This window comes from Leuciscus leuciscus, assembly GCF_965113295.1.
Source record: "Leuciscus leuciscus genome assembly, chromosome: 15".
Lineage (NCBI taxonomy): Eukaryota > Metazoa > Chordata > Actinopteri > Cypriniformes > Leuciscidae > Leuciscus > Leuciscus leuciscus.
Window position 1 is genome coordinate 16,781,325 of NC_138739.1, and position 12,224 is coordinate 16,793,548.

General features: G+C 52.8%; 1 protein-coding gene and 1 pseudogene across 2 annotated transcripts in view; both read left to right on the forward strand.

Annotated features, from left to right (window-relative positions):
• Window positions 1–12,224, forward strand: part of LOC309474967 (elastase-1-like) — a 130,695-nt pseudogene that overhangs the window by 87,640 nt on the left and 30,831 nt on the right. The gene's annotated exons all lie outside the window — the stretch shown is intronic.
• On the forward strand, window positions 1,539–4,556 carry LOC309475984 (uncharacterized protein). The gene is made up of 2 exons (XM_082139033.1): window positions 1,539–2,952; window positions 2,995–4,556. Exons 1-2 carry the CDS (start codon window positions 2,061–2,063, stop codon window positions 4,380–4,382), a joined length of 2,280 nt encoding a protein of 759 aa, XP_081995159.1. The 5' UTR covers window positions 1,539–2,060; the 3' UTR covers window positions 4,383–4,556.

Consider the following 12,224-nt stretch of genomic DNA (forward strand, 5'->3'; position numbering starts at 1 on the left):
CGTTGCGGCAGCATGCAGACATACGCGAGGCAGCTCGCGCACCTATTGGCTGCTCTGCGGCAACTGCAGCAGCCTATCGAGCGAGACCTGGCGTGACGCCAGACCCAGTGAGGGTGCTTCGTGCCCACTGCGTCACGTCCCGCCGAAACGGGCGTGGTCTAGGCCTATAAATACCGCTCGCAGGCAGCTATTATCCGATTTTTCATCCTTCAAGCGAAGCACACGCATCGCTGGAGCTGGAGAAGAAGCCGCGCCGTCTGAGAGAGAGCACCTTCAGCGGGACGAGTCACTGAAGTCGCTGGCCGCGCCGCCTTCCTTGCCTTCCTGCAGCGCTTTCCGGCGCTTATATCCTTTTCATTACTCTGTACTCTGTGTGTGCTCATTCTAAAAGAGCTAGCGTCTTTTTCAAGATGCCTTCCTGCGGCTCGTGCAGATCCACACTCAGCGACGGGGACCGCCACGTTGTTTGCGTTTCCTGCCTGGGTGAGGAACATGCAGTTCTCGCGCTCGCTGACGGCGGCTGCCCTCACTGCGAGCTGATGACCATGGCGACTCTGAGGACTCGCCTGGCTTTCTTCGCCGAGACTGCTCCCCCGCCCGCCGCGGTGTCGCGCCGTAAAAAGCGCCGTGCCCAGCGGGTCCCGGAACCTTCCCCCAGCCGCCAAAGCTCGCCGGTTCGCCCGCCTGCTTCACCGGCTTCGTCAGCTTCTCTTCCTGACGGACAGCGGCCGCTGTCTGCCGCCGCTTCCGTCGACATCGCTGACGAGGAAGCCCTGCTGGGAGAGGATGATTCCTGCTCTATCCTGGCGTCAGGCAGTGAGGATTGGGCGGGCTCTGAGGACCCCGCGCCCCCTGCCCGCACATCGTCAGGCAAGAGAGCGTCCATCGAGACGGAGCTCATGCGAGTACTCGCACAGGCCGCAGCGAGCCTCGGCCTCGAGTGGTCTTCGCCCGAGCAGCCCGCTCACAACCGGCTGGATGGCTTTTTCCTGCCTGGGGAGTGCGCTTCGCCTGCGTCCAGACCAGCACCCTTTCTTCCTGAGCTACACGAAGAAGTCGCTAAGTCTTGGAACGCCCCCTATTCAGCTAGAGTGCGTCCTGCTGTTTCTTTGGCATTCTCTGCAGTTGACGATGCCAAGAACAGGGGATAACTTTCGCGGCTGCCGGTCGAAGAGGCGATAGCGGCCCACTTATGTCCGCCCTCCGCTGGACGGCGCGCTAAGCTGGCCCTACCCTCTAAAGCTTGCCGCACGACGTCAAGCCTGCTCCGCCGCGCTTTCTCCGCCGCCGGGCAAGCTGCGTCAGCGCTGCACACCATGGCCACGTTACAGATCTTCCAGGCCGATCTCCTCCGAAAGCTGGATGAGGAAGGACCTGACGCGATCTGCGTGCCGGACTTAAGGAGTGCCACGGACCTCGCTCTCCGTGCTACTAAGTCCGCAGCGCAGGCCATTGGACGGAATATGGCCTCTCTCACTAGAAATGGCCGAGTCCGAGCGCACCGCGTTCCTCGACGCCCCGCTTTCCACCACGGGCCTCTTTGGATCCTCCGTCAAGGATTTTGCGGAGAGATTCGCAGAGGTACAGAAAGCGTCACAGGCTATGAAGCACTTCCTCCCGAAGCGCTCCAGCTCTGCAGCAGGCCGTGCGAAACCGTCTGCACAGAGCTCACAGCCCCAGCCACCGTCCACTGCCGCCACTTCGCAGCGCCACCAGGCCCGAAGCGTGAGACCGCGCTCCCGCTCATCCGGCCGCCGCCCCGCCATGCGTGGCCCGCGACCTAGGATTGCAGTAAAGCCCGAGGCCCAGAAGTCGTCCTAGCACGCCTAGGAAAACGACGGTGTTCAAGTCCCGCTGCGGCCGGACTCACACCAAAGCTATCCGCTCGTCCAGTTCCAGCAAATGTGACTGTTCCAGTGTTTTCTGCAGCCAACAAGCCGGTTCTGTCACCCGCTTGCCTGCACACAAATGCCGTTTTCACGGCTACCCAGATAAATCCCCAAAAGAGTGTATTTTCTGGTGTCCCGGCCACGGCCGATGGTGTCTCATGTGTAGTAAGAATGCCCACTGCCCAGTGCCCATCTCTACACACAAGCACAGCCTGTCACACAGGGCTCGCGCACATAAAATCGACTTGCGGTTGCGCTTCAAACATGGTGAATGTGCCCACTACCCAGTGCCCACAAACGCCACGTTATGCATGTCTCACGGTTTCTGTAAAAACGAAACCAGCGTGCATTCGCTTCACTCAAGCGAACAATGCTTTCGGTGTGATAAATGTGCCCGCTGTCCCGCGCCCACATCCACACATAGACATGACAGTTCCTACGGGAACCGCCCAGCCCTCCCCCTCGCGGTTGACCGCCGCAGAGGAGTCGAGCGCGGGCAATCTGCCCGCTGTTATCAGCGCGCCCCATGCCTCAAATGTCACGAGCGCGACGCTTGTGTTGCAGCACGCCGAAGCTTCTCCATCGCTGAGCGAGCGGAGCGCGCTTCGTATTCAACCCCTAGCTATTCATGCAGACGCATGGGCAAAGCTGCCCGGGGTTTCGAAGTGGGTGCTGGACATTATAAAAAGAGGCTATTCGCTACAGTTTCGCCGACGCCCTCGCCGCTATGCGGCGCGCGTCGAGACCACAGTAAAAGCAGAAGTAGCACATTTACTTCGAGCCGAAGTGGCGAAACTATTGAACAAAGGGGCCATAGAGCCTCTCTCTCAGGTTCAGAGCGAAGGAGGGCTATACAGCAGATACTTCCTGGTACCGAAAAAAGACGGGGGTCTCAGACCCATACTAGATCTAAGGCAACTGAACAGAGTGCTTGTGAAGCGACAGTTCAGGATGCTCACGACCAGACAAATCCTCGCGCAGATTCGCCAAGGAGATTGGTTTGTGTCAATAGATCTGAAAGACGCGTATTTTCAAATACAGATAGCGTCACGTCACAGGCGATGTTTGAGATTCGCCTTCGAGGGCCAGGCATATCAGTACACAGTCCTGCCGTCCGGTTTATCCCTGGCACCCCGTACGTTTCCGAAGTGCATGGATGCGGCGCTCGCACCCCTCAGAATGAGGGGCGTGCGAGTACTGAACTATTTGGACGATTGGCTGATTCTAGCGCAATCTCGCTCAGTGCTCATAGAACACACGACCGTTTTACTCGATCACCTCGAGAATTTGGGTCTCAGTGTCAATTGGGCGAAGAGCTCTCTGTCCCCCAGTCAGACGATATCTTTCCTGGGCACAGAATTGGACTCGCTGTCCATGATAGCGCAACTATCACCACAGCGCGCGGTAGACATTCAGCGCACAGCGAACTCGTTCCGCTGCGACGCGTCTGTCCCGCTCAAGAAATTTCAGAAGATGCTGGGTCTCATGGCCTCAGCATCATCAGTGCTCCAGCTGGGCCTGCTCCGCATGCGCCCGCTGCAGTTTTGGCTGAAAGCACGAGTCCCACGCCAAGCGTGGGCATCCGGTTTGCTTCGCCTCAAGGTCAATCAGAAGTGCGTCACAGCTCTGAAACCTTGGAGAGCGAACGACTGGTACCAATCAGGTGTAAGCCTGGGGACTTCCTCGAGGGTGAGAGTGGTGTCCACGGACGCGTCCACCTCGGGATGGGGAGCGTTGCTCGAGGGCAGACCGTTCTTCGGCCAGTGGTCGGAACGGGAGAAGCTCCTGCACATAAACTGCCTCGAAATGCTGGCAGTAGACAACGCGCTGACGCGTTTTTGTCCCCAAATAAAAGGACGCCACGTCCTGGTCCGCTCGGACAACATGTCTGTGGTGTCCTACATAAATCGCCAGGGCGGCCTCAGGTCCAGGAACCTGTACAGGCTAGCAGAACGCCTCCTGGTATGGGCTCAGCGCAACCTGCGCTCGCTCAGAGCAGCGCACGTGCCAGGGCTCCTAAATATAGGACCAGACAGACTGTTCAGGAACAATGTTCCGGCAGGCGAATGGTCTCTACACCCACAGACAGTCCAACTGCTGTGGAAGAAATTCGGCAGAGCGGAAGTAGACCTGTTCGCATCTCAAGAAAACGCTCTCTGTCCGGAATTTTTCTCCAAGAGCAGGGACGCGCTGGCTCATGTATGGCCCCGCCGCCCGCTCTATGCTTTTCCCCCCGTCTCTCTCCTGCCTCAGGTGATAGAGCGGATCAGGGAAGAAGGATGCTCAGTATTGCTGGTAGCACCGTTCTGGGAAAACCAACCTTGGTTCCCAGTCGTGATGCAGTTAGCAAGCACTGCCCCGTGGCCAGTGCCAGTGAGGAGAGACCTCCTCTCTCAGGCCCACGGCTCGATCTGGCATCCTCACCCGGAATTGTGGTCCCTTCATGTCTGGGCCATCAACGGGTACATGTTGGACTCCCTAAGGGAGTATTAAACACGATCACGCAGGCTAGAGCTCCGTCTACGAGACGGCTCTACTCCTCGAAATGGTCAGTGTTTTCAGGCTGGTGCACAGCCCGTGGCGCGTCACCCACAGACTGTGGAGTGACGGAGGTGCTTTCCTTCCTACAAGAGCTGTTGGATAAGGGCAGGACCCCTTCCACGCTCAAAGTTTATGTGGCGGCCATAGCAGCGTTCTCAGGAACAACGCTTGGTCAGTCAATAGGAAGGAACGATTTAGTCATCCGCTTCCTTAGAGGGGCTAAGAGACTGAATCCTCCCAGACCTCCCTCAGTCCCCGTATGGGACCTTTCTACGGTTCTGGAAGCCATGAAAGGTGGACCATTCGAGCCTTTACAGTCAATTGATCTGAAACATCTGTCTTTCAAGACTGTGTTTCTGCTGGCTCTCGCTTCAGTGAAGCGCATAGGGGACTTACACGCGCTCTCTGTGAGCGCGACGTGCATGGAATTTGGGCCTAATGACTCAAAAGTTATACTCAAACCTAAGCACGGTTATGTTCCGAAATCCCTCAACACACTGTTTAGGGCGCAGGTTATCTCCCTGTCAGCCCTACCGGTCCCTGATGAGGAAAGAGACGCGGGCCTCCTTTGCCCAGTCAGGGCATTACGAGCTTATGTGTCTCGCTCGTCTGTTTTCAGACAGACGGAGCAGCTCTTTATTTCGTTTAGCGGGCGTTCTAAGGGACTAGCCGCGTCGAAACAGAGCCTATCCAGATGGATAGTTGATGCTATAGCGCTGGCATACGCCTCCAAGGGCATGCAGTGCCCGTTGGGTGTCAGAGCGCACTCCACGAGAGGCATGGCCTCTTCGTGGGCCTGGTCGAGTGGGATTGCCTTGCAAGATATTTGTACGGCGGCAGGCTGGGCCTCCCCGTCTACATTTTTAAGGTTCTACAACCTAGAGGTTCCCGCCCTGCAGGCCAGGCTGCTGTCGGTCTAAGTTAACCAGTATTATCTGACCTGATGCTATCAGCTCAGAATGCTGCGTCTACTGAGCACAGCTCAATGATCGACAGTGAAAAGCAGTAGCACGAGATGTGCCTGGACAAACTGTGTAAGACCCACATTTCCCCATCAGTTCAGGCTGTACCCCGCCCTGTCTGTATGATGAAATTCGCGCCTAAGTGACGCTGCCATATGTGGAAGAGTGCGGATCGCCCCTCCCTCTTCCCGGACTCCCTGTGAGTTCCCTGGGTGATTGTGCACTATATGTACCCCGGGCTTTCGCCCTTGGGTCTTTGGTGTCAGATCTCAGCATGCACGGCGTTTTGCATTGGGTCCCCTAGCGTAAGATATCTTACGCAGTACGAGAGACCTCTCGTAAGAGAACGTACTCGGTTACTAACATAACCTCGGTTCTCTCTAGAAGAGGGAACGAGTACTGCGTATCTTGCCGTGCATGCACACGCTCTGGTTGCTTTGATGATGAAAAACCAGATAATAGCTGCCTGCGAGCGGTATTTATAGGCCTAGACCACGCCCGTTTCGGCGGGACGTGACGCAGCGGGCGCGAAGCACCCTCATTGGGTCTGGCGTCACGCCAGGTCTCGCTCGATAGGCTGCTGCAGTTGCCGCAGAGCAGCCAATAGGCGCGCGAGCTGCCTCGCCTATGTCTGCATGCTGCCGCAACGCGTTTTGCATTATTATAAAATTAAGGATCATTTTTGGCTTCAATATCTCGCGGAAAAAGGATTTTCCCCTAGCGTAAGATATCTTACGCAGTACTCGTTCCCTCTTCTAGAGAGAACCGAGGTTACGTTAGTAACCGTGTACGTTTTTAATACTGAACAATGACATTCAGATCTGATTAATATATCATAGTCATATTATGTTGATAAATAACATTTTTAAAGAATGTAGAAGCTGTGTTTACTGTGATCCTGGATGTCATTGTGAATGATTTAGACAAAAGGTCAAATCACACAGAGAGCTGATCATCATGGGACATTTCATATTTATCAGCAGTTTATGACCAATATACATGAAATAGAATCATTTTTTGAACTACAGATTCAGTCATTTGAACTCAGTTTAATGGTGTACAGACAGTACGTCTCTCCTAAAGACCCTGCTGGAGCGCCAGCTAGTGGCTGAACATGGAAAACATGTTATTTTACAGTGTTAAAGGCCTTAAAACTGAAATGTAGAAACTTCAGTTTTTTTTGGAAGTATATTCAGTTCAATGTGTTCCTATGTTATGTGATCAAGGCCTAATCCTGTTTCTGATATTGATTCAGATTCAATCTGATCATCATCTCTAGAAGCTCCTGTGAAAACTGTCTGTATTTTATTAATTCTGCATATTTGATCAGGAAATATCAACAGACTTTATTTTCCTCACTGAACTCTGATTAAATGTCTTTAATATGTATCATAGTGAAGGTGATTGCAATCTTCTTTGTTTCTAGAGATGGATACATTAAACGGTCTCCTCATAGTTACAATGTGCTTTTAAAATACAAAGACATTCATAACACTTTTTCTTTTTTTTTAATGAGAATTTTAATAGTATATAAAACACACAATAGTGGCTCACGTGTGTATTGTTTTCTCTTCTGGTTAGTACTGAACGGCCTGTTCGCCCCTGCTGGTAGATGTTGTAACTACACTTATAGGAACACAAAGCATAACATATAATACTGTAATATTTCAATAGGCCTGTATTATATTTCAAGCTGCTATTAGAACAGCAGCTACAAATTAAAAATAATTCAAGATGATTAAGTTGCACATATCCCTACAGCAATCATTTTAATGCACTCTTATAACACAGATATTTAAAAGGACAGGATGGATTTCTTCAAGTGATATGTGAGTAAAATTACTTTATCAGTATCTTGATGTGAAAAAAAAAAAAAAAGCTAAACCCAGCCTAAAATGGTTGGCAGGTCTTGGTTTGTTTCCAGTCTGGTTAAGCTGGTGTTCAGCTGGTTGAAAAAAATATACTTTTTAGTATACATGTATGAATCATTTTTAAACTTCAGATTCATTCATTTTAACTCAGTTTAATGGTTTAAGACCCTGCTGGAGCGCCAACTAGTGTCTGAAAGTGTATATTAAATATATAAAATATTTAAAATGTCAATAATCTGTTAAAAATGTGGTCCCAGTCCCATCATCATATTTTTGATTCAGATTCAATCTGATCATCATCACTAGAAGCTGCAGTGAAAACGATCTGTATATTATTCAGTGATCTTCAGTGTGTTTGATCAGGAAATATCAACAGACTTTATTATACAGCAGCTCAATTTCCTCACTGAACTCCGATTAAATGTCTTTAATGTTTATCATTGATTCATGAAATGGTCTCCTGCTTTTAAAATACAAGTAGGCTACATTCATAATACTTTTTAACAATTTGATGATTTTCACAATATATGTATTTTCATAGGTCATGGTGTGTATTGTTTTCTCTTCTGGTTAGTACTGTGTGGCCTGTTCGCCCCTGCTGGTAGATGTTGTAACTACACTCAAAGCTTCTTCCTTCTTTGATGGCCATTCAAACGTAAATGTGTAGTCTGATAAAATTACATATTTGCAAGCAACATATACTATTGCAAATATTTCAGTATATTATATTTTACCAGTGACTAATATATATATATATATATATTAGTTTCAGGGTGATGTACAGCAGCATGACTCTCCTAATGCAGATGACACTGCTTTAGCTCCTCCTTGTGGCAGAATGGCTACTACGTAAGGGATAATGTAGCGCGAGGCGGTTGTTATAGCGAATAACAACCCCGACAGGCTGAACGGGACCCCGACGCGAAGCGGAGGGGTCTTGAATCAGCCTTAAGGGGTTGTTATTCGCTATAACAACCGCCTCGCGATACATTATCCCGCTTATTACATGGCTACCTACAAAATAAATAAATAATTTGACACAAATTATTGATTTAAAAAGGAGTTTATTGATTTAAAAACGATTGTATTGCTTCCGCTAAAGAAAATAGTCCGTTCTGCGTCCATAGCAACGCTCTGTTCTCTTACGAGAGGTTCTCTCATACTGCGTAATATCTTATCTCTTTTCCGCGAGATACTGAAGCCAAAAATGATCCTTAATTTTGGAATAATGTAAAACGCGTTGCGGCAGCATGCAGACATAGGCGAAACAGCTCGCGCGCCTATTAGCTTCTCTGCGGCAACTGCAGCAGCCTATCGAAAGGCCCCGTCGTGACGTAAGCTCCAATGAGGGCGCTTCGCGCCCACTGCGTCACGTCCCGCCGAAACGGGCGTGGCCTTGGGCTATAAATGTAGCTCGAGAGGCTGGTATAGCTGATTTGTATCTCTTCAGCGGAGCTCACGCATCACTGGATCCAGAGAGAAGAAGCCGCGCCGTCGAAAAAGCCTTTTCAGCGGGACGAGTCTTGCATCGAAGCCGCTGGCCAAGCCGCCTTCTGCTGCCGTTCCTGCTGCGCTATCCGGCGCACTATATCCTTTACAATACTAGTGTGTGTTCGCCGTCTAAAAGAGCTCGAGCGTCTTTTTTAAGATGTCTTGCACCTTCTGTGGCTCGTGCCGAGCCCCACTCAGCGACGGACACCGCCATGTCATCTGCGTTTCCTGCCTGGGTGAAGGACATGCAGCTCTCGCTCTCGCTGACGGCGGATGCCCTCACTGCGAGCTACTGCCTATGGCGACTCTGAGGACTCGCCTGGCATTCTTCCACGAGACTGCACTCCCGCCCGCTGCGGTACCGCGCCGTAAAAAGCGCCGTGCTCAGCGGGTCCCGGAGCCTCCTCCAACCGTTACAAGCTCGCTGGTTCGCCCGCCAGCTTCACCGCCCGCTTCACCTGAGTCTATCACTCCCGGACAACGGCCGCCGTCTGCCACCGCTTCCGTTGTGGATGACACTGAAGAAGTGGCGATTGTAGAGGAGGACAGCTGCTCTATCCTGGCGTCAGAAAGTGAGGATTGGTTGAGCTCTGTGGATCTCGCCCCCTCTGCTCGCGAGTCTTCCGGGAAAAGAGCGAGCATTGAAGCGGAGCTAACGCGACAGCTCACACAGGCCGTGCAGAGCCTCGGCCTCGAGTGGTCGACGCCCGCGGAGCCTGCGCACAACCGGCTGGATGGTTGTTTCCTGCTAGGAGACCGCGTTTCGCCACCTTCTAGACCCGCGCCGTTTCTTCCTGAGCTTCATGAAGAACTCGCGAAATCCTGGTGTGCCCCCTTCTCAGCCAGGGTGCGTACCTCAGCTCTGCCTCAGCAGCATTCTCCGTGGTGGACGATGCTAAAAACAGAGGATACCATTCTCTTCCTCTGGTGGAAGAAGCGGTAGCTGCCCATCTTTGCCCACCCTCTGCTGGATGGCGTGCAAAGACAGCGCTTCCGTCTAAAGCCTGCCGCACTGCTTCAGCCATGCACAGCCGCGCTTACACCGCCGCTGGACAGGCTGCATCTGCGTTGCACACAATGGCTACATTGCAGATCTTCCAAGCCAACCTTCTCCGAAAGCTGGATGAGGACGGGTCGGAAGCTATCAGCGTGCCGGATTTAAGAAGCGCTACGGATCTTGCACTCCGCACCACTAAATCCGCTGCACAAGCCATAGGGCGGAACATGGCCTCTCTCACCGTTGCTGAGAGACACTTATGGTTGACGCTCTCTGAGATGCTGGACTCGGAGCGTGCTGCGTTCCTCGACACCCCCATCTCTTGTGCCGGTCTCTTTGGATCTTCCGTCAAAGATTTCGCGGACAGATTCGCTGAGGTGCAGAAAACGTCACAAGCCATGAAGCATTTCCTGCCGAAGCGCGCTAGGCCGCTCTAAACAGCCGTCTGCTCGAAGCTCGCAGCCTCCGCCCACCGCCGCGGCTTCACAGCGTCGACAGGCCCGAGACTCGAGACCGCGCTCTCGCTCTGCCGGCCGCCGCCCCCCACGTGGGCCCCGGCAGAAGGTTGAAATAAAGCCCGAGGCCTCAAAGTCTTCCTAGCCCGCCTAGGAAAAGTTCACTGTCTCCCAGTCAGAGAATATCTTTTCTGGGCACAGAACTGGACTCGCTGTCTATGACAGCTCAGCTATCGCCACAGCGCACACTGGACATTCAGCGCATGACGGAAACCTTCCGCTGCGGCGCTATAGTGAGATAAAGCGATCGACTGGTACCAGTCAGGTGTAAGCCTGGGGACTTCCTCGAGTGTGAAGGTGGTGTCCACGGACGCCTCCACCTCGGGGTGGGGAGCGCTGCTCGAGGGCAGACCGTTCTTTGGCCAGTGTTCAGAACGGGAAAAGCTTCTACAGATAAACTGCTTGGAAATGATAGCAGTCGACAACGCGCTGAGGCGCTTTTGTCCCCAGATAGCAGGACACCACGTCTTGGTCCATTCGGACAACATGTCAGTGGTGGCCTATATAAATCGCCAGGGAGGTATCAGGTCCCGAAACCTTTACAGGCTGATGGAACGCCTCCTGGTCTGGGCTCAGCGCAATTTGCGCTCGCTGAGAGCAGCGCACGTGCCCGGCCACCTGAACGTGGGACCAGACAGACTATCCAGGAACAATGTTCCAGCAGGAGAATGGTCCTTACACCCACAGACAGTCCAGCTGCTGTGGGAGACATTCGGCAGAGCGGAAGTAGACCTGTTTGCGTCTCAAGAAAATGCTCACTGTCCTAAGTTTTTCTCCAAGAGCATGGACGCGCTGGCCCACGTCTGGCCCCGCTGCCCGCTCTATGCTTTTCCCCCCGTCGCGCTACTACCTCAGGTATTAGAGCGGATCAGGGAAAACGGATGCTCAGTGCTACTAGTAGCTCCGTTCTGGAAGAACCAGGCCTGGTTCCCAGTTCTGATGCAGCTGACAAGCACTGCCCCATGGCCGATACCAGTGAGGAGGGACCTCCCCTCTCAAGCCAGGGGCTCGATCTGGCATCCTCGCCCGGAGCTTTGGTCCCTACATGTGTGGGCCATCAACGGGTACCCTCTAGCCTCCCGGAGGGAGTGATAAACACGATCACGCAGGCTAGAGCCCCCTCTACGAGACGGCTCTATTCCTCGAAATGGTCTGTGTTCTCTGGCTGGTGCACAGCCCGTGGCATATCACCCCCAGATTGTGGGGTGACGGAGGTTCTTTCCTTCCTACAAGAGCTACTGGACAAGGGCAGGACCCCATCCACGCTCAAAGTTTACGTGTCGGCTATAGCAGCGTTTACTAAACCAACGCTTGGCCAGTCACTTGGAAGGAACGATCTGGTCATTCGCTTCCTTAGAGGAGCTAAGAGGCTAAACCCTCCCAGACCTCCCTCAGTTCCCATATGGGACCTTTCCACGGTCTTGGAGGCCATGAAAGGTGCCCCATTCGAGCTGATCCAATCAGTGGATATCAAACACTTGTCTTTCAAGACAGTATTTCTTCTGGCTCTCGCTTCAGTGAAGCGTATTGGGGACTTGCAAGCGCTCTCAGTGAGCGCGACATGTATGGAGTTTGGGCCAAATGACTCGAAAGTCATTCTCAAACTGAGGCACGGGTACGTTCCTAAATCCCTCAACACACCGTTCAGGTCTCAGGTGATTTCCCTGTCAGCCCTGCCGGTCTCTAACGAGGAGAAGGACGCCAGCCTCCTTTGCCCGGTCAGGGCATTAAGGGCTTATGTGTCTCGCTCATCTGTCTTCAGACAGACAGAGCAGCTCTTTGTCTCGTTCTACGGACGTTCTAAGGGACTAGCCGTGTCGAAACAGAGCCTATCCAGATGGATAGTCGATGCTATAGCGCTGGCTTACGCCTCTAAGGGCCTGCAGTGCCCGTTAGGTGTTAGAGCGCACTCCACAAGAGGCATGGCCTCATCGTGGGCTTGGTCTAGTGGGATTGCC